This window comes from Muntiacus reevesi, chromosome 15 (assembly GCF_963930625.1).
Source record: "Muntiacus reevesi chromosome 15, mMunRee1.1, whole genome shotgun sequence".
NCBI lineage: Eukaryota > Metazoa > Chordata > Mammalia > Artiodactyla > Cervidae > Muntiacus > Muntiacus reevesi.
Genome location: NC_089263.1, coordinates 52031641 through 52057426, shown reverse-complemented (window position 1 = coordinate 52057426; position 25786 = coordinate 52031641). Strand labels below are relative to the sequence as shown.

The 25786-nt window shown below is 47.9% G+C and overlaps 2 protein-coding genes and 1 non-coding gene across 17 annotated transcripts in view; 2 read left to right on the top strand and 1 right to left on the bottom strand.

The window, feature by feature from the left end:
• Positions 1-108: 108 nt before the first annotated feature.
• On the bottom strand, positions 109-6155 carry CKMT1A (creatine kinase, mitochondrial 1A). 4 transcript variants are annotated; one of them, XM_065906232.1, is made up of 10 exons: positions 6037-6155; positions 4862-5183; positions 4028-4226; positions 3730-3825; positions 3126-3347; positions 2890-2975; positions 2661-2784; positions 868-1002; positions 541-666; positions 109-347 (listed from the first exon to the last, which is right to left on the bottom strand). In XM_065906232.1, exons 2-10 carry the CDS (start codon positions 5008-5010, stop codon positions 234-236), a joined length of 1251 nt encoding a protein of 416 aa, XP_065762304.1. In that variant the 5' UTR covers positions 5011-5183; positions 6037-6155; the 3' UTR covers positions 109-233. The 4 variants fall into 4 exon arrangements, with proteins under 4 accessions (XP_065762304.1, XP_065762303.1, XP_065762305.1 ...); XM_065906231.1 differs by having other exon boundaries at positions 5948-6137; XM_065906233.1 differs by having other exon boundaries at positions 4862-5150; positions 5948-6137.
• Positions 6156-11432: 5277 nt separating this feature from the next.
• The window catches only part of PPIP5K1 (diphosphoinositol pentakisphosphate kinase 1), a 40045-nt gene continuing 25691 nt past the window's right edge, over positions 11433-25786 (top strand). For 8 of the 12 annotated variants that reach the window (XM_065906096.1, XM_065906094.1, XM_065906098.1 and 5 more), the window contains exons 1-18: positions 11433-11462; positions 16775-16870; positions 17142-17316; positions 17748-17943; positions 18393-18483; positions 18710-18795; positions 19097-19251; positions 19383-19484; positions 19941-20102; positions 20245-20366; positions 21586-21687; positions 21909-21995; positions 22116-22191; positions 22306-22415; positions 22502-22584; positions 22969-23100; positions 23278-23399; positions 23681-23863. In XM_065906096.1, coding sequence (XP_065762168.1) covers positions 17170-17316; positions 17748-17943; positions 18393-18483; positions 18710-18795; positions 19097-19251; positions 19383-19484; positions 19941-20102; positions 20245-20366; positions 21586-21687; positions 21909-21995; positions 22116-22191; positions 22306-22415; positions 22502-22584; positions 22969-23100; positions 23278-23399; positions 23681-23863 — 1956 coding nt within the window. In that variant the 5' untranslated portion in view covers positions 11433-11462; positions 16775-16870; positions 17142-17169. Of the gene's footprint in view, positions 11463-13272; positions 13293-16774; positions 16871-17141; positions 17317-17747; positions 17944-18392; positions 18484-18687; positions 18796-19096; positions 19252-19382; positions 19485-19899; positions 20103-20244; positions 20367-21585; positions 21688-21908; positions 21996-22115; positions 22192-22305; positions 22416-22501; positions 22585-22968; positions 23101-23277; positions 23400-23680; positions 23864-25786 lie in introns of those variants that run through there. The other 4 variants (XM_065906101.1, XM_065906100.1, XM_065906092.1 and 1 more) reach the window with 3 other exon arrangements.
• Positions 24918-25022, top strand: LOC136147710 (small nucleolar RNA U13). The gene has a single exon (XR_010659363.1). It is a non-coding gene; the product is annotated as a small nucleolar RNA U13 (small nucleolar RNA).

The window sequence follows — 25786 nt, the reverse complement described above, 5'->3', positions numbered from 1 at the left end:
TATCTGGAGTCTCTTTTCATCATAAACAATCCCATTGCCTTTTTATTTTCTCCTGGAAGCTAGTTCCTCCTCATCCCACCATTAGAAATAACACAGACAACTGAAGCATAGCATGGAGGCTTTACTAGGACAGGGGGGTGGGGGTTGATGGTGGCACCCAGGCCAAGGAGAATGGGCTGCCATTAGAATGGCAGAGGTCCTGGGAGTCTTGAGTCATCCGCTGGGGACAGGAGTTAATGCTTGTTGGGGAGAGGTGGAGGGATGCGGATATCCTGGCCTCTCTCCAGACGCCGTTCACAGTCAATCAGGTAGTTTACTCCATCGATGACCAGCTGCACCAGCTCCACCTGGATGATACTGACTCTTGATCTCTGCTTCCCACAACCTGACTCTCTTTAGCACTGATTTGCGTGCTCTGGGAATTCATTGCCAGTTTTCCCCCAGTCAACCTGAGTTTCATTTCAAATTCTGTTACATTCTTGAGGCTCACTCGTCAAATCACCCCCCCACAGACCTATCCATAATCCCTGAGAATCTCACCTCTGACTTGCCCAGTCGGTCCAAATTAGAGATATCAAAGACACTGCCTGTGGCAGCTGTGTCTACTCCTCCAGTTCCACGTTTTTGGAGTCTTAGGTTCTCGAGGATCTTTGGGAAGCGGCTATCCTAGAGGGGAGATAGAGATTTGGGGGCAGGATCAATAGAGGCTGAGACTGGTCCTACCCGAAAGAGCCCTGAACCTGCCCAGAGCTCTTTCCCTTGACTCGAGCTACAATGCCTGCTCCTTTCCAAAGCGCACAATCCCTTTCCCACCCCACATGGCCACTTCCTCCCTCACACCCCTCTCTAGCCCCACAACTCTTTTACCTTGCTCAGCAGGGGCAGTTTGATGTGCACTCCTGCCCGAAGCCCGGTGCCCAGGTTAGATGGACAGGTCAAGATGTATCCCAGACGCTCATTCCACATGAACTCCCAGCCACGCTCCTGGATCAGCCGCTCCACCTGTGTGCACAAAGCCTGCGTTAGGGACATGTCAGGGCTGTGCAAACCCTCCCTTAGCTGGACCCATAGGAGCTCTAGAAATATGTCTAGAACCAAAGATTTGACATGTGAAAGAATGACACTGCTTTTTTTTTTTTTTTTTGGTGGAAATGGCTCATTATTATCATGCATAAAAGATATTTTTGATGTTGCAAGCCCATCATGATGAGATTGTGCAAAAATATCCTGTGTGGAAGAAGAGAAACTTCAGGGAATGATGTGCTAAGGATGATCTAGGGAGATGAACGGAGGTGGTAAACTGAACTGAGAAAGGATTGATTATTCAGGGAGTTCTGCATGCATTGACATCTTTACTTTGCTAATGAGCTAGAGCTTGGAAGGATTCTTTCAGCCAGAAAATGAGGGTGTAGGCTTTGCAACAGGAAGAGGCAAGAGAGCCTGTTAGCTGTGGAAAAAGAGAAAGCAGAAAGGTGAAAATGGAGCAGAAAAGCTGGACTCATACTTGTGGAGGGTGCGGGAGGAGGGTGGGAAGCGTGTTCTTGTTCCACTTAAACATCCCAATCATGAAGATGACTACTAGAGTTGAAGAGATTGGAGACCTGCCAGGGCAATATTCATGAAGACCGCTATGTAACCTAAGGGGAACCCTGTTCATAGTTCAGAAAGAACCGTGGCATGGGGGATATTAGACATGCTGAACAAGGGGAAATCCTTCCATCTAGAATAATAACTGCAGCTAACACTTGTGAACATTTACTGTGGGCCACACGCTTTATATCTCACTTAATTCCCACCACTTAAATGTAGGAAGTCTTCTTACCCAATTTTACAGATGAGAATACTAAGACATATCAAAAGTACCTGCCTACCCACTTAAAGTCAAGATATGTTACCTATTACTTGCTAAAAATAATAGGAACCTCCCAGCTAAGATTCTAAAAGAAGGAGAGTTCTCTCCCTTTACAAGTCCAAAACAGAACTGTATATATGAGACTATACAATAAGGATTGGATTTATGGGAATTTCTAATCTAGACTCGAATATGGAGACCTAATTCCTATAGGACTGAGGATTCACTTCAACCCCTCATGTAGAGCCACACAGTCTGGAACTTAAACCATTCCATCCTCCACCTTCCCTGTTTTCCCTCCTAATCAGCTTAAAATCTAGACATGCTACTTTAGTGAGAATGACAATCTAGAGTAAAGGCCTACCTTGGCTCAGAAATGGGTGGTTACATGAGAATCAGGAACATACTAACCCCTCACTCCCTATAGTCCTCCAAGCTTAAACCTTCCCCTTATATCTGCACATCCCACAACACACCCCCCAGGCACTGGTTCACCACCTCAATTCCTTCTTTGCGTTATTTGGCAACTGCTTTGTTTACTTCCTTAGATTCCTGACAGTCTTTCTTTCTTCCTATTCTTAGGATGACCATATACCCAGGTTTATGTATACCTGGTCCATATATACCAGAACCGTATACCCTGGACAGTTCTGATTTATACCTACTGTCCTCCTAGAGTGATTGGTCGTAATCTCTTTCACTAAGTGTCCTGGGTTAGTTGATAAATTATACCCTCCATCTACCTATTCTAGTCTTTGTTTCTTCCCTAAGTCCTCCCACCTAGTTCCCTTATACATTCTTCTCCAACCTCTTTGAGGCCTCGGCAGAATCTTTCAAACACTTTCTTCATGTTGCCTCCCTTCTCCATGGAGATGACCCGTGTATGATCCTCCTCATTCACCCAGATCAAGAAGCTCTTTTCATTGTTGTGCCTGAAGGCAGGAGAGAGGGAGGGACTGGAATTAAGAGGCAGGGCAAGGGAGAGATAGAGAAAAAAGGGGCACTTATGGAAGCCTGGGGTAAGCTAAGCCTCATACCAGATTCCACGCGCATCTGGCCAGTCTCGAGCCATTCCTGCTGCGGTCAATAATGGGGATACAGGCTTATCAAACAGGAAGTGGTCCTGAAGAGAGTTAAAGGGACTTGGGTTAAGAATCTAACAGTAGCCTCCGGGCTTCTCAGAGCCCGTCTACCTCATCTGGCCCCAGCCTCCCTTGACTCTCTAGTCTTTCCATCTGCCCCTCCTGCCCAGCTCTCTCTGAAAGCCTCTCACATCAATTAGCTGCTGCTGCTCGGCCTCTGTCATCTCACTGAGCCGATAGTAGCGTCCAGCCAGGTCACCCTTCAGGCCACTCAGCGCCTCCACGACGACACGTTCCACCTCTCGTCGCTCTGCCCGAGTACAGGCTGGAGGCAGGCTGAGTCCCCGGATACTTCGACCAGTTCTGACTCTCGAGGACAATACATACCTCTCATCAAAGTAGCCAGAACGGATCTGGGGAATAGTAGAGATTAAGGTAAGTCACAGAAACAAGGTGGATGGGAGCTGAGGGCCTTGGGAAGGAGAGGCCGTAAGGACTAGAGGAGTCTTCATTGCCTGCACTGGAAGGACAGCCCATTGGGCAAACACTCCAACTGAAGGGGCATTCACGGTGAACCCTCCCCCACACTGCCCACCTTGGGGTGTGGCCACTCTCAACGCCTGCTCCTCTCCACAGCGGCTGCTCCTTAACATACAACTCTTTCCCCACACTGAGACTTGAAAGCTCAGCAGTATAATGACTATGAGTCAGGGAATAATTATGGTTGAAGGGACTGGAGAAAACAGTATGTTGTCCAAAAGGCAATGCAAATCAGAAGTGGGATATTTGACCCACCTTGCTGGCATCCAGGTCGGTGGTATGTTTCATCGTTCGGGGGTCATACCCATTGTGTCGCTCTTGGATCACAGGGTCAAACAGCTCAGCAAATACCTGAGGGGGAGTTGAGAGGGAGAAGGTGGTTAAGGAGAGGGAATCCCTTCCCAAGCTTTCATTGCAGATTGATTTCACCGGGTCAGAAAACACGAGTACGGATGGTCCAGTCTTAAGGGAGAGTGAGGGGCTTCAGGGGGAAGGAACTGGGATTGCTGGGAAGATGGACAGGGTTTGACCAGGAAACTCTGGGGCCCCCTACCTCATAGGTCTCCTCATCACCAGCTACCATGCCCACAGTCTTGATGAAGGGGTGGCCAGGGTTGTCCACGCCAGTCTGGATGCACTGATCTAGCGTCCAGCCAGTGGGTGTGGTCTTGTCGCAGAGCCGGGCATAGACTGCCGGGGTCAGGTGGCTGGCCATGCAGTTGTTGTGCTTGCGGAGGTCTGGGTACTCAGCACTAGGGAGGGGGTACCCAGTAACCATGGAGGGAGGGCACAGGGGGCCTGGGCCCGGTGCACTCAGCTGGGAGCATGCCTGGCTTTGCTCCTTGGGAGGAGGGGAGGCTAGAGTGGGGCTAAACCTCGGTAATCTCATTAGGGACTTGCAGGATCTATTCTTTCCCAAGAGTTCTAGCTTCCTCTGGCTGGAGGCTCAGTTCTCCCGTATCTGCTCCGTCCTTTTCTCCCATGGAAGCAGCATTAGGGATGGGGGAGGGGAAGGACTAAGGAGGGGAATTCAGGAAACCGGAGAGAACAGCAGGAAAGGGAGATGGAGGAGAGCGGAAAGGATAGTTCCTGGTCTCTCAATTAGGAATTTGAGCAGAGTAGGTGCAGCCAGAACTCGCAGGGCCAAGAGCTGGCCTTGAGGGCGGGAACTGCGGGTTCCAAGTCCCCAGGAATGCTTTCACCTTATGGCTTTGGCCTCCCCCCACCGCCACCCCAGTGAGGTTTCCAGACTGCACAGCGCCCCACTCCAGAACCTTCGCGATTATACCCCTTCTCTATTGCCCAGATTCTCATCTCCACCCCTATCACCACCTGCCCGACCTCCCCCCTTCACCCCCCTCCCCCGGAGCGCCCGAGACACTGATACCTCGGGGGATATAGCCTCCTTCGTTCACTGGCGGCTCGAACAGGTTCCGATCGGAGCAGAAATCCAGCGGCGAGAGACCCAGCTCCAGCCAAAGCCAGGAGCCTGAGCCCGGGGCGCGCAGACAGCAGACGAGAGAAGGGACCAGCCATGGCTTGAGGGTCTGCCTACGAAATCTCAGGGCAAGAGCTGCTGGCTCAGGAACCGGGAGGAGGGGGGCGATTCAGACAGGCTGAGAGCCGGAGCTGAGTGCGAGGCGAGGCTAGAGCCGAAATGGGGGCTGGAGTGGAGGCTGGAGCGGGAGTGAAAGCCGGTGCCGATCAGACTGCAGGAGAGGCGCAATGAGCTAGCGGCAGGCGGGCGCAGGAGGCAGCGCTGCAGTCTCCAGGGGTGGGGCTCGTGCAGGCCCCGCCTTCCCGCCTGCCACCGCGCTAGGTGTGCGGGGGCAGAGGTAGGCACCACCTCCCCAGGTAGATTAGGGAGACTGGCGATTTGCAGCCCTGGGCCCGGAAATGGGCCCACCGGAGGTGAGGCCGCCCCGATTTCAGCACCAAGTGGAGGACAGCACCCAAGGGGACCAGCGAAACCCTAACACCCTTCCCTTAAGTCTCGGTTTCCTCGGAAACCCCCGTTCGTGGCCCCGTTGGGTGGAAGAGGGTGACATTGCTCAACCTGCTCTCGTTTTTTTGTTTTTTTTTACGGCCTGACCCTTCAACCTCTCTGTCTCCCCAGGGGAGGCGGCCTCGGGGAACCCGTGGCATAAGCAGATACCAGGGAAGACACACAGAGAAAGCTCACAGGCAGACGCTGAGAAAGACACCCCGCTGCCTCAAGGTCACCTCTTCCTTCGAACCAGGAAGAGCACCACGGCTCCTCCCTGTCACACCTGTGCAAGTCTCCTTACAAGGTTATGCAAAGATTCCCTGAGAGAAATTGGGGAAACACGAACTCTTACTCCATCTGTGCTGTTTTCCCCACCCCCACCCCACCTTGCCCCCAAGTCTGCAGCCCTGATGTGTCCTTCCTCCACTTCTTAGGATCCCCCACTTTCCCCCCCTTCTCCATCCTCCTCTCCACCTCTTACTTCACCTTGGATCTCTTCTCAGCGAAATTTCCAGGCTCGGACCTATTTGCTGATCACAGGTCTCCCTCTGAGTATTCTCGGCAGGCTTGCCTACCTGCTGTCTGTGCTGGGTGTGGGGCCAGAGTTGCGCAGGGAATTATGTTTCCTCCTCCTCCTTCTCCCCTCCTCTCTGTAGCTCCCAGTTCCTGAGCTGAAGGGGAGTGTAAGGTGAGGTGAAGGGTGTGGTGAGATGACGGGGTGTAGGACCGGAACAGGCAGGCACAGGTCTCTAACCACCACATGTGTTTCCTCTCTTGGCTCCCTAATGCTGTTTAATCCGGAGTGTAAGGAGGAGGGGTGTCCAAGGGCAAAGGGTCACCAAGGAATCTCTGCCTTCCTCTTGGTCTCTTCTCCTCCTCCTCTCTCCTCACATGGTGCAGATTCAGATTTGAGAGGGTTTTGTTCCCGATCTCCAAGTGTGACTTGGGTGTGACTTGACCTTTGTCCTGGCAGGAGAATGAATGCTTGGAGCTGAAATAGAGTTACGAGCTTCAGCGTGGAGGCTCAGTTAAGGTGGGGTAGGCATGGGGGCATTAGTCCAGTCTGTCAGCTATCTTGATGTACCCATAAGACAGTAAGAAATTTGTTCATCTTAAGAGAGTCTTTGAGAAGAAGAAATCCCCTTCACCTTGTCCTCTGGCCTCACTGATGAGACCCCATTCCATCCTTTTACTCTCATTCATTCCTCTCAGGTTTCCCTAAAAGTGCTCAATTTCCTGCCTTCCTCTTCTGTGGGTATCCTTAGAAGCTAATCACCTCTGTTCTTGGTCCATCAATTCCTTCTCCTGCTAAGAGAGTAATTATCAGAGACTAGATGGAGTTCTGCAGTTGTGTACCTGAAAACTGGGTTCACCTTTTGGTGGGTAGAAAGCCATTAGACACAACCAAGCCAAAGAACAGAAGAAGGAAGGACTTATTATTATTTGCTGCAAGTAAGTGGAACCCTGGGGATCTCTCCCAAAGCAGTGTCACCCCAAATGGCAAAGTTGGTGAATTTTTAAGCTAAGGATACTTGCATACTCATAAAGGGGTGAGACCAAGCAGGACCCAGGGTAGGCGTCCTGGAAGTCTTACTGTGTCCCCAGTTTCTTGATTGTGGAAATAGGTTTCAGCCTCCAAGAATTTCCCTGGGTTCCAAAGGGTAGACCCAAACAGTTGCTAGTCAAGGAAGGGAGAGGAAGCAGAAACAAAGGAGGAACAATGAAAAACTATAGTGCAGGTGATACAGTTTACCTCAGACTGGGACTTGAACTCGTGTACCAGGACTTCAACTCAGCCAAAAGCCAGTCTGGGCCTTGAACCCGCATGGCCGGGACCCAAACTCAGCCAAAATCGGTCTTCCAAATGAGGTCACAGACCTGGTTTCAGTACTTAATGAGACTCAGGTTCTTGATGTCTTATCACAGAAAGAATTCAGTGAGAGACAAAGTGATAAGTAAGAAGTGGATTTATTCAGAGAGAAACACACTCCACCGAGTGTGGGCCATCCCAAGAGGGCGAGTGAAGCCTCAAAATGTGGTGTGGTTAGCTTTTAAGTATTAGTCGCTCAGTTGTGTCGACTCTTTGTGACCCCTTGGACTGCAGCCTGCCAGGATCCTCAGTCCATGGGATTCTCCAGGCAAGAATACTGGAGTGGGTAGCCATTCCCTTCTCCAGGCGATCTTCCCAACCCGGGGAATGTTGATGCTAATCAGTTTATGTTGTGTCCTCAGGCTATGGCAGTCTTTAAAGGTCATGCCCTGCCTCCTTCCCTTCTGTTTCACAGGCCTTCCCTGGTTGCTCAGTGGTAAAGAATCTGCCTGCCAAAGCAGGAGACTTGGGTGGAAGGTCCCACCCCCCAGGTGGAAGATCCCTGGTCTGGGAAGATCCCATGTGCCTCGGGACAACTAGGCCCAGGAGTTGCAACCACTGAAGCCCAAATGCTCTAGAGCCTGTGTTCTGCACCAAGAGGTGGTAGGGGGCGGGCGTTGAGTCGCTAAGTCCTATCTGGCCCTTAGCTACGACCCCATGGGCTGTAACCTGTCAGGCTCCTTTGTCCATGGAATTTCCCAGGAAAGAATACTGGAGTGGGTTGCCATTTCCTCCTCCAAGGCATCTTCCCAACCCAGGGATCAAACCCTCTTTGGATTCTTTACTGCTGAGCCCCCATTCCCTGGTGACCCCACAACAAGAGAAGGGACCACAATGAGGAACCTGCACACTGCAACTAAAGAGTAACCCCTGCTGGCCACGGCTAGAGAAAAGTCCATACAGCAACAAAGCCCCAGCACAGCCGAATCAATTTTTAAAAATTACATATACACATATACATAAATATATATATACACACATTTACATAAATATATATATATATATAAACTATAGTGCAGCAGTTAAAGTAGGATCCTGGTTCTTCCTAAAGGAATATACATAACAATATGCTTAGTTCTACAGGAACAAAGCCTCCTCCCTTGCCAGTTCAGTTCAGTTCAGTTCAGTCACTCAGTCATGTCCGACTCTTTGAGACCCCATGAATTGCAGCACTCCAGGCCTCCCTGTCCATCACCAACTCCTGGACTTTACTCAAACTCATGTCCATCGAGTCAGTGATGCCATCCAGCCATCTCATCCTATGTTGTCCCCTTCTCCTCCCACCCCCAATCCTTCCCAGCATCAGGGTCTTTTCCAATGAGTCAACTCTTCACATGAGGTGGCCAAAGTATTGGAGTTTCAGCATCAGCATCAGTCCTTCCAATGAACACCCAGGACTGATTTCCTTTAGGATAGACTGGTTGAATCTCCTTGCAGTCCAAGGGATCTCAAGAGTCTTCTCTAACACCACAGTTCAAAAACATCAATTCTTCGGCGCTCAGCTTTCTTCACAGTCCAACTCTCACATCCATACATGACCACTGGAAAAACCATAGCCTTGACTAGAAGGACTTTTGTTGCCAAAGTAATGTCTCTGCTTTTTAATATGCTATCTAGGTTGGTCATAACTTTCCTTCCAAGGAGTAAGCGTCTTTTAATTTCATGGCTGCAGTCACCATCTGCAGTGATTTTGGAGCCCCCCAAAATAAAGTCAGGCACTGTCTCCACTGTTTCCCCATCTATTTCTCATGAAGTGATGGGACCAGATGCCATGATCTTGGTTTTCTAAATGTTGAGCTTTAAGCCAACTTTTCCACTCTCCTCTTTCACTTTCATCAAGAGGCTTTTTAGTTCCTCTTCACTTTCTGCCATAAGGGTGGTGTCATCTGCATATCTGAGGTTATTGATATTTCTCCTGGCAATCTTAATTCCAGCTTGTGCTTCTTCCAGCCCAGCGTTTCTCATGATGTACTCTGCATATAAGTTAAATAAGCAGGGTGACAATATACAGCCTTGATGTACTCCATTTCCTATTTGGAACCAGTCTGTTGTTCCATTTTCAGTTCTAACTGTTGTTTCCTGACCTGCATATAGATTTCTCAAGAGGCACGTCAGGTGGTCTGGTATTACCATCTCTTTCAGAATTTTCCACAGTTTATTGTGATCCACACAGTCAAAGGCTTTGGCATAGTCAATAAAGCAGAAATAGATGTTTTCCTGGAACTCTCTTGCTTTTTCGATGATCCAGCGGATGCTGGCAATGTGATCTCTGGTTCCTCTGCCTTTTCTAAATCCAGCTTTTCTAAAATCCTTTGCCAGTTACCTAGTGGCAAGTTGATGACACTGGACTCTCGATGAATCTGCCTGCCAATGCAGCAGACACAGGTTTGACCTTCCCTGGTTGGGAAAATCTCCTGGAGGAGAAAATGGCAACCCACTCCAGTATTCGTGCCAGGAAAATCCCATGGACCGAGGAGCCTGGTGGGCTACAGCCCACGGGGTTGCATAGCATTGGACACAACTGAGTGACTGAGTACACACACAAGCCACCTCCCAACCCCGCCCTCAGGTGGAAGATGGTAACTTCAGGCTGAATAACATTCCTGGAGCACCGCCCTATTACCTCACCACTCACCAATCAGAGGACAGTAACATATCTGCAGCCCCCCTGCTGGGAATTTTGCCTATAAACACTTTTCCCCAAAAACCTTTGAAGCGTTTGGGGTTCGGGGGCATGTGTCACCTGTTCTCTTTGCTTGGCCTTGCAATAAGCCTTTCTCTGTTCCAAACTCTGGCCTTTCAGTTTGGCCTCACAGAGCTTCCAGCACACAAACTTGCTTTGTAAAAGAACTTGGAATTGTCTTGACCAGGGAAACCTGAGTGAGGATGCAAAGATAACAATACAAACACATGCAAGAGGCTTTCATATAATCAGTACTCTGTGAGTTAGAGTTTCCAGTCCTACTCTCTCACAAGTGAGAAAACAGAGGCTGAGGGAAATTCAGTGACTTGTCCAGGGCTGCACAGCCACCAAAGGCAAGAGAGCAAGCAATGTGTGGAGATAGGAATCAACTTGTTCAGCCTTCCAAGTCTGTCCATTTTATTGTCTCCTTCATAAATAAGTCTCTCTTCCATCTCTTAAATTTCTGATTTGTTTCTGTCTCTGTTTTTGTCTTCAGAACCACTTTCACTCTTCTGTTAACATTTGCAATGTACATTTATTGGATCCCTAGTGTGTTGAAAATCAGAGACATTACTCTGCTGATGAAAGTCCGTATAATAAAAGCTATGGTCTCCCAGTGGTCACATACGGTTGTGACAGCTGGACCATAGAGAAGGCAGAACACCAAAGAATTGATGCCTTTGAACTGTGGTGCTGGAGGACTCCCGCAAGTCCCTTGGACAGTAAGGAGATCAAACCCGTCAATCTTAAGCGAGATCAACCCTGAATATTCACTGGAAGGACTGATGCTGAAGCTGAAGCTCCAGTGTTTTGGTCATCTGATGCTAACAGACAACTCACTGAAAAAGTCCCTGATGCTGGGAAAAACTGAAGGCAGAAGGAGAAGAGGGCGTCAGAGAATGAGATGCCTGGAGGGCATCACCGATGCAATGGACACGAACTTGGGCAAACTCCAGGAGATGGTGAGGGACAGGGAGACCTGGCATGCTGCCGTCCATGGGGTCACAAAGAGTCGGACACGACTCGGCGACTGAACAACCACATCTATCATATCATCTATCATATCCCGTTTTATTTTACAAGACAAACAGAAGACCTGGTTTTGTCATCAGGGATGTGCAATGGCAACAGACTCTGCCTTTTTCTCTGCATCTTGCTCCCCTCCCCCCCGTCCAAATTCGTCTCACTGGAAAGTCTCTGTCTAGACCAAGCATATGGACTGTGGCGACGCAGTTAGAAATCGGAGAAAGAACGTCAGGTTGCACTCCCTCCCTAGAGCCACTAGAGGCCACCCGCCTCCGCTCAGAAGCGCCGGCCAACGCAGCCTGACTCCGCAGCCGGTGCGCGCCCTCCGCTGATTGGTGGCACCGAAGAGAAGGTGCGCTTTGATTGGGCCGCTGTCAGGTGTCGCTGCCGGCAGGTTCGGCTGCGCGAGCGCAGGGAGGCGGGTGAGTGAGGGCCCGGGGCGGTGGGGGAGTGGCTGGGGGCTGGGGGCGGTATCTGAGGGGGTGGGCTGGGTGGAGTGGGCTCCGTTGGTGCGGAGGGCCCTGGTTGGTAGTGGCCGGGGGGCCGCTCTGGGAAGGGAGGCAGCGGAGAGGCCTCAATGTCAGCGAAGGGAGAGTGAGGCGGGGAAGGCGGGGGCGGGCAGAGGCTAGAGGAGTCAGGATGGGCGGTGGTAGTCGGGACCGGGAGCGGAGTGAGGCGGGCGCAAAGGAGGGGGGTCCGCGAGAGAAGAGGTGGGCGCGTGCGGTCTGCGTGAGGAAGAGGGGTCCTGCCGAGCCAGGGCGTCTGCAGGGGAGAGGGTCAGAGTGGGCAGGTCCGCGTGGGGCGAGGTGGGAATGGAGTCGGACCGGAGAGTCGGCTGGAGGAAGGGGGTTGGAGAGAGGAGAGAGGTGAGCCTGGAGGGCGGGCGGGTGGGGAAAGAGTGGCCCGCAGACAGCCTGTGGGAGTAGGGGGTGGAAAGCTCTGAGGGTTCCAAGTACATTTGTTACCAAGTGCGGTGACTCATCGGGGTTTGAACGACTACCTGAGGCTGGGGAGGCCGTGAGGGAGAGGGTTAGTCGGATGGTTCATTGGATCTGTTGATCAGTGAGGGAGGAGAGAGTTCAGGGAGTCAAGGAAGAGTCATTTTAGCAAGTAGGGAAAAGAAAGCGGTACGAGGGAGTTGATAACGGAGAACAAGGGCATCAGCACATTTCATCGGTGCCAGAAAAAGTTAATGTATGAATCATTCAAGTCTGCATCCAAAAAAAAAAAAAAAAAAAGAAAAAAAGAAAAACACCCCAAACAACAACAAACAAACAAACAAAAAACTGCATCAAGTAGGAACTAAGGGGTCCACTGTTGAAGGAGACAATGTTGATGGTTTGAGGAGTTTTAACTGTGTTGGAATTATTTCTGCCTGGACTCTGTACTGACCTTTCTCTTTCACCACTAATGGGGCCCTGCAACAAGTGCATGGTGGTTAAAGAAATTAGAGGACTAGGCAAGCAGCTCTACATTCTAAGGGGTAAAGAAATTAACACAGTTTACCCTCCCTCAGTTGGTAGAGAATCTGCCTGCAATGCAGGAGACTTGGGTTCCATTCCTGGGTCAGGAAGGTCCCCTGGAGAAGGAAATGTCAACCCACTCCAGTATTCTTGCCTGGGAAATTCCATGGACAGAGGAGCCTGGCAGCTTACAGTCCATGGGGTCGCTAGAGTCGGACACAACTTAGCGACTAAACCACCTACTCTCCCTTCTGGACTTCCCTGGTAGGTCAACTGGTAGAGAATCTGCCTGCAATGCAGGAAGAGCCCCTGGAGAAGGGATAGGGTATTCACTCCAATTCTCTTGCTTGGAGAATTCCAGGGACAGAGGAGCCTGGCAGGCTACAGTCCTTGGGGTCACAAAGAGTCAGAAGCGACTAAGCATAGCACAGCACCCTCCCTTCTATCCCCTCTCTTAAAACCTGGGTCTTCTGTGTTGCAGGCAGATTCTCCAATATCTGAGCCACCAGGGAAACCACATCCCTTCTCTAGATCCAATTTAACATAGATGTTCATGAGGAGATTGTGCCCCTGCCCCTCCCTCTCCTCACCGACTGTCTCCTCCCTCTCTCCCTCACTCCCTTCCACATTGATTCAGGCCCCAGTAAGACTTGCCCTTTAGCCAACTGTAGAGTCTGAAGTTTTCTTTTGCAACAAAGTATTAGGAAGGAGGGAGGAGGAAGGGGAGAAGAGCACAGAAACCAGCCATGGCTGTTGGAACACCACGTTAAAGCCCCGCTTCTCCCAGAGGTACATCTAAATAAATCCTGGCTTATTTCATAGCTATTTCTGTCCGGCTTCTATTTCTGCTTTGTTAACTATGAATTTAGACCTTTCATGTTCCTTCAGCCCCACATTTGTGAACATGTTTTCCTTTGCTATTCTATTGCCATCTCCTGTTATAGAGTTAAAATAGAATTTCAAGAATGTGATCGTGTACATTCAGTAACAGACCAGGAAGGGCTTAGTGGCAGAAAGTGTGAAGGGTTAGGAATCTTAGACGTAGAAAAAGCTCCTGCTTCAGAGAAAGGATAAAGCCTGCCACAAACTTCGGCTTGCTTAAACTGTACAAGGACCTTGAGAATGTCACAAGTCATGGAAACTGGGTCAGGTCACTAGGAAGGAGTTCAAAGAAATAGCCTGTAATCAGGAGGGGTGTGTATGTGTAAGGCCTACGGTGCACATCTGGAAATGCTAAGTCTAAGGAGAGCGTTGTCTGGTGGTGGAAGAACAGAGAAAAGTAGGTAGTGAAGACTAGAAAGGTCAAGATCTGTATAAGGATTAGCTGTGCCTTTCTAATCAAAGCTTCAGAGTTCACTTGAAGTGTAAGGATTTAAAATAAAAATACAGAAAGGAATTATTGAGGACTACTGTACAAGTCTGTAAGACTAAATCATTCCGTTTACTTACAGAGTTTGTGGTTTTCATTAGATCCATTGGTCAGAGTTTCTGAGAACTTTTGCAGAATGTAGAAAATTGCTGATATGACTCAATTTCATTTTGGGAGAAAAGAATAACAGGTACTTGTATCCCCAGGATCTAGTGTTAACAGATGTGTCTAATTATATATGCAGTCGTAAACATTTGGAGTATTTTTATTTGTACAAGTAGAATTGCCCTTCATGTATATTTCTGCAGTTTGCATTTGGAAGCTGTTCATGTTTTATATAGCTTTGATTCATTTTTTAAAAATTGAAGGATAGTTAATTTACAATGTTGTGTTAGTTTCAGCAAACTGATCCATATATATATACATATACACACGCACATATACATACACATATATATATTCTTTTTTCAGATTCTTTTCCATTATAGTTTTTTTGTTTGTTTGTTTGTTTTTTGGCTGTACAAGGTCTTAGTTGCAACACTCGGAATCTTTAGTTCGTGGCATGTGGGATCCAGTTCCCTGACCAGGGATCAATCCTGGGCTACTTGCGTTGGGAGCACAGAGTCTTAGGCACTGGCCCACCAGGAAAGTCCCTTCATTATAGATTATTACAAGATATTGAGTAGAGTTCCCTGTGCTATGCAGTTGGTCCTTGTTGTTTAGTTATTTTATATAGAGAGTGTATATATCTTAATCTTCAAGCTCCTAATTTATCCCCCAATTCTCTCTTTTTTGGGGGGAGGGCAGTGCTGGGCTTTCTTTGCTTTTCTCTAGTTGTGGAGAGTGGGGGCTAGTCTCTAGCTGCAGGGTGGTGGCTTCTCTTGTTGCAGAGCACAGGTTCTACGGCACATGGGCTTCAGCAGTTGTGAGACGTGGGCTCTGTATTTGCGGCTCCCAGGCTCTAGAGCACGGGCTCAATAGTTGTGGCCCACAGGCTCAGCTGCTCTGAGTCACACGGGGTCTTCCTGGATTAGGGATCGAACCCAAGTCTCTTGCTTTGGCAGATGGATTCTTAACCACTAGACCAGTAGGGAACCCTGCCCCTGATTCATTTTTAATAATTGCTATTAGTCAGCCATTTGTATATACTGCATTATATTTATCGTTCTTTAACTTGTGACCTCTGAATTGTTCTTAGGTTTTACCCTTACCAACAGTAGGTTATGAATATTCTTGCACATGTCTTCTTACGTGGGAAAATTTCTCTACAGGGGGTTTCTCAGCCTTGGCACCACTCACATTTTGGACTGGACAATTCTTTGTTGTGGAGGTATATGCTATGCTTTTTAGAATGTTTAGCAGCATCCCTGGCCTCTACTCCATAGATGCCAATAGCACCTCCCAAACTGTGATAACTAGAAGTGTCTCCTGACAGTTGTTTCTTGCACAGTATAATCACAGTTAGTTAAGAACCACTACTTCTATATGTGTGCAAAAATGGAACTTCCAGGTTGTTCTGATTCAATTTTAACTAAGATATTACCAGAGCTTCCCAGATGGCTTAGTGGCAAAGAATCTGCCTGCCTATGCAGGAGACACGGGTTTGATTCCTGATCTGGGAAGATCCCACATGCCACAGAACAGCAAAGCTCTTGTGTCACCACAACTGAACTTGTGCTCTAGAGCCCAGGAACTGCACCTACGGAGCCCTCATGATATAGCTACTGAAGCCCTTGCACCCTAGAGCCCATGCTCCACGACAAGAAAAGCCTCTGCAATGAGAAACTCAAACTGCAACTAGAGTGTAACCCCCACTCACTGCAGCTAGAGAAAAGCTCTCTCAGCAAGGAAGACCCAACACGGCCAAAAATAGATACATAAAATTATTTTTTAAAAATATATTCTCACTGATAATGGCTCTAGGTAGGATTTTTTTTTTCCTCGTTGTAGCTTCTGTTGTGAAGGACCTTGGCCTAGACCAGCCTTGTGTCTGTGTACCCTGTGACAGTAGAGAGAAAATTGAAATTTCAGTTTGAGAATGGGTTGGGACCTGTTGTATGGATGCCTGTATCCTCAATTTCCCAACTAGTACTAGACCTTTTTTCTTGAACAGATTTTCTGGAATTGGGTGTCTTTCTCTTAAGGTAAAGTAGATAAAGGAGAGTGGCAGGCAAAGGGATTTTAATGTTCTTATACAATGCTTAGAACATACGGTGCACCCAATCAATCAATCAATGTTTTTTTGAGTTAGTCCTTGGTAGGAATGAAGATAGAGGTGAAGAGCAAAAGCAACTGAGCTCTCTCATTCCTCTGCTCTTGTATTGTTGTTGTTCAGTAGCTAAATCATGACTGACTCTTTGTGACCCCATGGACTGCAGCATGCCAGGCTTCCCTGTCCTTCACTATCTCCTAGAGTTTGCACAAATTCATATCCAATGAGTTGGTGATGCCATCCAACCATCTCATCCTCTGTCACCCACTTCTCCTCCTGCCCTCAGTCTTTCCCAGCATCAGGGTCTTTTCCAGTGAGTCAGCTCTTCGCATCAGGTGGCCAAGGTATTGGAGCTTAGCTTCAGCATGCTTCAGCTTCAGCATCAGTCCTTCCAATGAATGTTGATTTCCTTTAAGACTGACTGTTTTGGTCTCCTTATGGTCCAAAGGACTCCCAAGAGTCTTCTCTAGCATTGCAGTTCAAAAGCATCAATTCTTCAGTGCTCAGCTTTCTTTATGGTCCAACTCTAACATCCGTATACAACTCCTGGGAAAACCATAGTTTTGACTTTACCGATCTTTGTCGGCAAAGTGATGTCTCTGCTTTTTACCATTAGGAGGTAGAGGAGGACTGGGAAGATTTCGAATAAATCCAAAGTTGAAATGTCACTCTAACCTTCTTTTCTGGTAGGAATCACCAGTGGCCCTCCATGAAGAACTGCCTTTCCCATTTGCTGCTGGAGTTAATGATTTTTCCTGCTGGCAGAATCAGGGACATGCCGGCACGGTAAGGGTTAATCCACTGATTCTCATCCCAGGCTGTGGTTGGCCGTGGGGTGAGCAGGGAGAAAAAGGGAAACCTTGATTTTTTCTTGGGGATCTTTAGTCATTGCCAGTCACAGCCCACGTGTCTCCTTCCCTGTTGATCCTTGTCGCTGTAGCTTTGTTTCCTGTTTCCCCTGGGTAGTTCCCTCTTATTTTCTCATTCCCCATCCCCCATCCCCACCCACTACCATGGGACTTGGATTCTGAGCTAACGGGGATACCCTCCATTTCAGGGCGGGATGAGCGGGTGCTCCGGCGGGGATGTGGTCACTGCCGGCCAGTGAGGGCGAGAGTGCCACAGCCCACTTCTTCCTCGGAGCTGGAGATGAGGGGCTGGGCCCCCGTGGACTCGGCATGAGGCCAGAAGAGAGTGACAGCGAGCTCCTCGAGGATGAGGAGGATGAAGTGGTAAGACTGGGGGCCATGATGTCACTTGGTGTCGGGACCCCCGCCATAGTGGAGATTCTATAGGATTGAGATGCCGCCTCCCGATCTTCCCAGATGCTTAGATGCCCTGTCATAAACAGGCCCTCCTTGAAAGGCAAGGGCAGTGGAGACTGGTTAGACTGCCTCTCCTTGAAGCCCCTTATGCTTTTGCCCGCCTCCTGCTGTCTCATGATTATTGGTTCTCTGACTCTTCTGCCTGAGTACACACTGTGGCGGGAGGAATCCCTGCAGGAACCCCAATCTAGGCCTGAGTTAGGAGACAGCCTTAACCCCCCAAGTCCAAAGTCCTGACAAGAAACTCTGCCCTAAGGAGATGATGAGTCAGTGTTCCCTGATAAAGGCGGGTTCAGGTGAGAAGTTCCTGAGTTTTTGACGGCACTTCCTCCTGGTAGCCTCCTGAACCTCAGATCATTGTTGGCATCTGTGCCATGACCAAGAAATCCAAGTCCAAGCCAATGACCCAGATCCTAGAGCGACTCTGCAGGTTTGACTACCTGACTGTTATCATCCTGGGAGAAGACGTGATCCTCAATGAACCTGTGGAAAACTGGCCATCCTGCCACTGCCTCATCTCCTTCCACTCCAAAGGTTGGTGTCTGTGAAGGAAAACGGGAAGGAGTGGTGTTGGGAATGCTGGACTGGGAGATGAGGCTCTTACTGTCAAATAGTAAAGAAGTCGTCCTCTCTTCCCGACACTAGAGAACAGTGCAGAGGGGTTTGCTTTTCCTACATCTTGGAGAAGTTGCTGGGGTTAGTTTAAAGCCCATGTTCCAACCTCAGGACAGCTCTAAGAGTCTTCAGATCTCTGACAGAATTGGTCTCTGGAAGGACCCTACAAGTAGTTTCTGTTTTGCTTTTTTCCTGATGGATTTTCTAGACTTGAGAAGTTGGGCAGGAGGATGAGTGCTGGGTTGGACGGGTTGTGGAGCTCAGTGGCAACGAATAGCTTTAACACATTTCTCTGTTTCTCTTGCTGTTTTCTCACTGTTTCTCTCACTTTCTTTCTTCGACCTCTCTATTTCCTCTCTCCATCCCAGGCTTTCCCCTGGACAAAGCTGTTGCTTACTCCAAGCTTCGAAACCCTTTTCTTATCAATGACCTGGCTATGCAGTATTACATCCAGGATAGGTACAGCTTTCTGTTGACTGGTGGGATGGGTGGCCCCGAGATCACGCCTGTTTTAGAGAACCCACTCTGGGAGGGGCAGAGTCAAACAAACATGCTGAATTGTTGTACCAAACCCTCTTGAGTTCTGTATACGGGTGTCTCCCAATTCCTGAGTGAATGAAATCCCTAGCCTCTCCCCTCGTCACCTGCCTCCACCTCTCCCAGCTAATTTATTCGGGGGTAACAGGAGGGAGGTGTACCGGATCCTGCAGGAGGAAGGTATTGACCTGCCTCGATACGCTGTGCTCAACCGTGACCCTGCCCGGCCTGAGGGTGAGTACCTGGCCTTGTCCAGTCCTACCCTGCCCCGCTTTCTGTGACTGAGCCCAGTTCTCCATTCTTTAGACAGCTATGTGCCACCTGTCTCTGGGAGGCTTTGGTTACTGGACTACGGGTAGAGCTAGAGCCATAGGTCTTTGGACAGAATCTGAGACCTCTCATACAGATGTTAGTTACCGTATCTATTATTAAAGTATGGTCATAGAAATTTGAGGATTATGGAGATTAAAACTCAGAGAAATGGGAGTTGGAAGCATTCTTGGGCCCTAGGAATGACCGCACACTTACCTTTCAGAGTGCAACCTGATAGAGGGTGAAGACCAGGTGGAGGTAAATGGAGCCGTCTTTCCCAAGCCCTTTGTGGAGAAGCCCGTGAGTGCAGAGGACCACAACGTTTACATCTACTACCCCAGCTCAGCTGGTGGAGGAAGCCAGCGCCTCTTCCGCAAGGTGTGGGAGACATCTGGGGAGGCAGAGAAGTAGATGGGCAAGAATGAAGTTGTGGGAAGGGAAGCTGGAAGACTTGGGGACAAGTTAGAAGCAACCTTTTTTTTCTCTTCCCCTTCCTTTTTCTCCTGAAGATTGGCAGCCGAAGCAGTGTTTACTCTCCAGAGAGCAGCGTCCGAAAGACAGGCTCATACATCTATGAGGAGTTTATGCCAACAGATGGCACAGATGTCAAGGTTATGGTGGATACGGGGATTTAAGAGGTTATAAATGTCTGAGTGGGGTGGGGTGCTTGTGAAGCAAGTAGAAGTGTAGGGAAGCAGTTATAAAAAATAAAGTGTGAATGGGATTGGCTTTCATATGTGGGTGAAGATAAGGATTGGGGAAGTGGGTATTTATATTGTCACTATCAGAGCGAGGGCAAGGGTAATGTGGAAAATGCAATAATGTTGGTAAGTTATTTCTTAGTGTGGACTAGGCAATAGTTTTAGAGTCCCATGGAGAAACTTTCTTAATGATACTGAAGTTCCATCTCAGTAAAAAAAAAAAAAAAGTCAGTCTTCTTGTTCTTAATATTCAGGGGATTTGTTTGTTTTGTTTATGGGAAACTAGCCTACAGACATGACGCTCATATTGCCTTCTTATATACAGGGTGAGCTGTGGGCATACTCAGTGATGCTATGTACCTGCAGGTGTATACAGTGGGGCCAGACTATGCCCATGCTGAAGCCAGAAAATCTCCAGCTTTGGATGGGAAGGTTGAACGAGACAGTGAGGGGAAAGAGATTCGATATCCAGTCATGCTGACCGCCATGGAAAAGCTGGTGGCCAGGAAAGTCTGCGTAGCTTTTAAGGTGAAGAGAGGCCCCTTGGCAGGGAGGTTGTGCAGGAGCGGGGTGCAGGGGAGGGGCTCTGGCATGAGGGAGAGGTTGGCGGGGCGAAGCTGAGAAGGAAGCGTGGCGCTCTTGTTCTCATCTTCCCTTCTTCCCCTTGCAGCAAACAGTTTGCGGTTTTGATCTCCTCCGTGCCAATGGTCACTCCTTTGTGTGTGATGTCAATGGCTTCAGTTTTGTCAAGAATTCAATGAAATACTATGATGACTGTGCCAAGATTCTAGGGTAAGGGACACAGTGGTCTGGGCTGGGGAGAATGGGCTTAAAGAGGAGGATAGTGAAGTTTTTACTTTAAAGACACCTTATTTTGTTGCACTTTGCAGGTATTGTGTTTTTTTACATTTTGAAGGTTGTGGCAACCTTTGAGCAAGTCTATTTTCACCATTTTTCTAACAGCATTTCCTAACTTCATGTCTCTGTGTGACATTTTGGTAATTCTCACAGTATTTCTAGCTTTTTCATTGTTATTATGCTTGTCATAATGATCTGTGATCAGTGATCTTTTTTTTTTTTTTGTGATCAGTGATCTTTGATGTTACTATTGCAAAAAGATTAGAACTTACTGAAATTTCAGATGATGGTTAGCACTTTTTAGCAATAAAGTATTTTTTAATTAAGGTATGTACATTTTTTTTTAGACATAATACTATTGCACACTTACTAGACTATGATAACTTTCATATGCACTGCCAAACAAGAAAACTCCTGTGACTCACTTTAGAGAGATATTCACTATATTACAGTGGTCTGGAACTGAACTCTCAATGTCCCTGAGGTCTGCCTGTACTTTAACTGCTGTAAAAATGATTTAAAAGTGAAAAAGGAAAGTAGAGAAAGGGTTCCTCAACTCTCTTGCCTTCCCAACATTGCTCTCCCCAGAGGGAATTAGTGTTAACTGTTTTAGGCATAACAATATGTCTTTTTCTTCTGTATGTAAACAGACTACTTATTGTACTAAATATGATCATACCATAATACTGTCTTTCACCTTGACTTTTTAATATGTAAAACATTCAAAAATGTATAAGGAATGATGGCTACGGTGAGTATCGGTATATTCACCATTGAGCTTAAGAAATAAAATATTAAGAATATAGTTGAGGGAATTCCTTGGCAGCCCAGTGGTTAGGACTTGGCACTTTCACTGCTGAGAGCCCAGGGTTTAATACCTGGTTAGGGAACTAAAATCTTACAAGCTGTGTGGTGCAACCAAAAAAAAAAAAAAAAAAAAATCAAGCACATAGAGTTAAAGCCCCTGCATAACCCTTACTAATAACATCTCCTCCCCTCCCACCAAGGTAAACACAATCTTTATTACAAAATAGGAATTTTTTTTGCAGGTCTTTAGACTTTATATTAATGTGTTGTTAGTTTTTTTGAGCTTCATTCAGACATGTAGTTCTTCATTCATGTTCATGTGGGTTCTTCATGTTTCTCCTTCTAGAAACACCATAATGCGGGAGCTTGCCCCACAGTTCCAGATCCCGTGGTCCATCCCCATGGAGGCTGAGGACATTCCCATTGTCCCTACCACTTCCGGCACTATGTGAGCAAAAGTAAAATTTAAAAATCTGGAGTAACCACTCAAAACACCTAAGCCAGACCAGTGCTCACTTTCTGCCCCCGTGCCATCTGACTGGTGGAGCCTCCCTGTGTTCCTCATCTCAGATAGTCTTTCCTGTGTTCTTCGACGTGGCGAGTAGGATGAAATGGGTGGTGATGTGGGGTGGGACCGGGAAGAGGCTCTGACAGCATTCCCGATCCTAGGATGGAGCTTCGTTGTGTCATTGCAATCATTCGTCACGGGGATCGTACACCCAAGCAGAAGATGAAGATGGAGGTGACACACCCGAGGTAAAAAGCCCAGTGTTCTCATCTGGACAAATAGGTTTTTGTAAGGGAAATGGGGAGGGGCACCTCTCAGAGGTTTTTGCCTTTCTCAGCCCATACTGAAGCTTCTCCTCCTTTCTTCAGATTTTTTAGTCTATTCGAAAAACATGGTGGCTACAAGACAGGGAAATTAAAACTGAAGCGGCCAGAGCAGCTACAGGTAAGATGATGAATCTGGCTGGCAGGAGCAGTGCTATGAAAAGACAGAGACCAGGATGAAAGCCTAACCAGCCGGACTTGGCCTCCTGCGTGGACACCCTATTATTTCCTCCAGGAGGTGCTGGACATCACACGGCTGCTATTGGCTGAGCTGGAGAAAGAACCCAGTGGTGAGATCGAGGAGAAGACAGGGAAATTGGAGCAGTTAAAATCCGTGCTGGAGATGTGAGAAAGGGAATAGGAAAAAGGGGGCCAGTAGCAGTAAGAATTGGGTGCTGGGGTAGAAAGCAAACTGTGGGTTTATCCTGCAGGTACGGTCACTTCTCAGGCATCAACCGGAAGGTACAGCTGACTTACTACCCTCATGGAGTAAAAGCTTCTAATGAGGGGCAAGGTGAGACATAACACTTCTTTCCCTTACCACTCATATCCTTTATTCTTGAATCCTCAGATGACCTCTCTCCCAAATTACCTTTCTGGGCTCCTCAGAAAACTTAACATTTAGATGTCCCACTGTTTTCCTTGTGCTTCCCCATTTTCTCAACAGTAAAGAATCTGCCTGCAGTGCAGGTGATGCAGGTTCGGTCCCTGGGTCAAAAAGATCCCCTGGAGGAGGAAATGGCAACTCACTCCAGTATTCTTGCCTGGGAAATTCCATGGACAGAGGAGCCTAGTGGGCTACAGTCCCTGGGGTTGCAAGAGTCAGACACCACTGAATGACTAAGCACACACGGTTTTCCTTAGGTCTAGACCTGTTCACTCCTTCTTATTCCTGCAGATACGCAGCGGGAGGCTCTGGCCCCATCCCTCTTGCTGGTACTGAAGTGGGGTGGAGAACTGACCCCGGCTGGCCGTGTTCAGGCTGAGGAGCTGGGGCGAGCTTTCCGCTGCATGTACCCTGGAGGACAGGGTGAGTGTTTGTTGACCGGGGATGTGGGGGGTGTAGACACACAGCAGGGCCGAGATAAGATGATTAGAGAGTAAGTTGAGGAAACAAAGGAACAGAGGTGTTGGGGAGGTTAAAGGGGAAATGAGCACTCTTGGGTGTGTATAGCCGTCCATTCCTGGTCCTCCCCTTTGCCCGCAGGTGACTATGCTGGCTTTCCCGGCTGTGGGCTGCTTCGTCTCCATAGCACTTTCCGCCATGATCTCAAGATTTACGCCTCTGATGAGGGCCGTGTCCAGATGACTGCCGCAGCCTTTGCTAAGGTGCTCGCTCTAGTTCTCCCACAGTCCCAGCTTCCATTAGGTAGAGAAGCAGAGTTTGGAGAGCTAGTCAGGAAATTTCAGAGGGTTTGTGTGCCAACTCAAGAGAAGTTTCTGCTTCTCATAGGAGTACATCCTATGCTACTGAGAATAATTAATGGGGTGGGCCCCTTGATCTGCACCCCAGCTCCCCCAAGCCGGCTCTCATTTGATCTCTGGGACCATTGAAGCCTAGGGGAAGTAGAGCAGAAGGAAAACTGATACACTTTGTGCTTTCCCTCCAGGGCCTTCTGGCTCTAGAAGGGGAGTTGACACCCATTCTGGTACAAATGGTGAAGAGTGCCAACATGAATGGGCTCTTGGACAGCGATGGGGATTCCCTGAGCAGCTGCCAGCACCGTGTGAAGGCTCGGCTACATCACATTCTGCAGCAGGACGCGCCCTTTGGCCCTGAGGATTACGATCAGGTCAGGCTGTCCCTATCTTTGTGCCCAATACACACCACTCCCAAATTCCTAGAGTTTTAAATAATGGCAATCAATAATGGTACTTGTGATGTCCCAAGCACTGTTTTACATGCTTTCCATACACTCAGTCATTTAATTTCATCCTTACCCACCCTTTGAGGTAACTGTGGGTCCACAATCTGTCATCTAGAATTTTGAAAATCAGAAAGATTTTTATAACCTTGCCGCTAAGACTCCTTTGGCAGGGAAGCCTGGTGGTCCAGTGGTTAAGAATCTGCCTGCCAGTGCAGGGGACACAGATTAAGTCTCTGATCCAGGAAGATCCCACATGCCTCGGAACCATTAAATCCATGTGTCACTACTGCTGAGCCAGTGCTCTAGAGTCAGGGAACTCCAACTGCTGAACCTGAGCGCTGCAGCTATTAAAGCCCGCATGCCCTAGAGCCTGTGATCGGAAACAGGAGAAGCCACCACAATGAGAAGCCCCTGCTTGCCACAACTAGAGAAAGCCCAACAACAGAGACCCAGTGCAGCTGAAAATAAGTGAATTTAAAAAGAAGAGATTCCTTTGGCAGCAAACCCAACATGACGACTCTTTCTAATCTCTATGTATCCCATCTTGTGTGAAATAGTCATACACATAGATATGTATATACATATATGTATGTATGTATCAGTTCAGTTCAGTCGCTCAGTCGTGTCTGACTCTTTGCGATCCCATGATTCACAGCATGCCAGGCCTCCCTGTCCATCACCAATTCCCGGAGTCTACCCAAACCCATGCCCATCGAGTCGGTGATGCCATCTAGCCATCTCATCTTCTGTATATATATACATATGTATGTACATATATGTATACATATATACATATACATAGAACAGTGTTTGGTTATGCCCTAGGCCCTGCTGCAGGTATTATCTAACATATGGCATATGCTCTGTATTAACTTCTTAAAGTCCAAAAAATTCTCAGTTCCATAACACAGCCTATCCCAAGGATTTTCAATAAAAGAGTTTTTCAATTTGTCTACTGCTGTATTAAAAACCACCCCAGATCCTTTTGCAGTTCATGAGCATGATGATTGGGTGTTCATGCTGCTGCGTGACATGTGCCTCCCTCTAAACCTTGTTACGACATCGGCACATTACCTGTCTGACGTGAAAAAAAAAAGAAAATAAATAAATAAATAAAAATAAAAACCACCCCAAACTCAGTAACTTAAGACAAAAACCATTTTTATCTTCTCACTCTTCATTCTAGGCTCAACTAGTCTTACTTAGGATCTTTCTTAAAGTTGCCTAGATGCTTAGGGTCTATTCTAGAGAATAGCATTTTCTGTGTTCTTCTCTGAGCAGGCCTTGATAAAGGGGCAGGACCTTGATACCTTATTTTCCAATTCATTGCTCAATGTCAAATCAAAAAAAGCTAAGGCATCTTTCCTTTTTCCCTTGCTACCCTTTACCAGCAAGAATGGAACTTGTGACGATCGGGGTAGAATGTGCTTTCCACCTTCAGTGTTCTCTCTCCCTCCCCGTTTTTCATTGACTGGGACCATCTTACATGCTTGAGTTGGACTTAGTTCTGAGGCAGCACCTCTGCTGTAGGTTCAAGCTAGTATCTTATTTAGAGGAATAAGATAATGTCATTTCTATTATCCACTCATGAAAACATTCTGTGGGGATTTGGGTTGAATCTTTATTCCCCAGCATTTTCTCTGAGTGTTTTAGAACCTCCAAGAAGACTTAGATCTGCTTTATTTCCTCTGGACTTCAAAACTTTTAAGATGACCCGTTCTCAGGTAGCTGTGTGCTAGGCCAGTCCCCTCATTGGAACTCTAGTGTTCCCAGAAGCCTGAGAATGCTTGTTGGAGCAAGCTGACTGACAGAGCCAGTTTGCTGGCAGTCTCTGTGATGAGCGCACAG

Excerpts from the sequence above, each read along its gene's own strand:
- CKMT1A (XM_065906232.1), bottom strand. The coding sequence starts at position 5,010 with ATGGCTGGTCCCTTCTCTCGTCTGCTGTCTGCGCGCCCCGGGCTCAGG. Across the intron at positions 667-867 it reads AACTGCCCCTGCTGAGCAAG|GATAGCCGCTTCCCAAAGAT; the intron begins GTAAAAGAGTTG and ends TCTCCCCTCTAG. Across the intron at positions 348-540 it reads ACCGACTGGGCAAGTCAGAG|GTGGAGCTGGTGCAGCTGGT; the intron begins GTGAGATTCTCA and ends AGTATCATCCAG.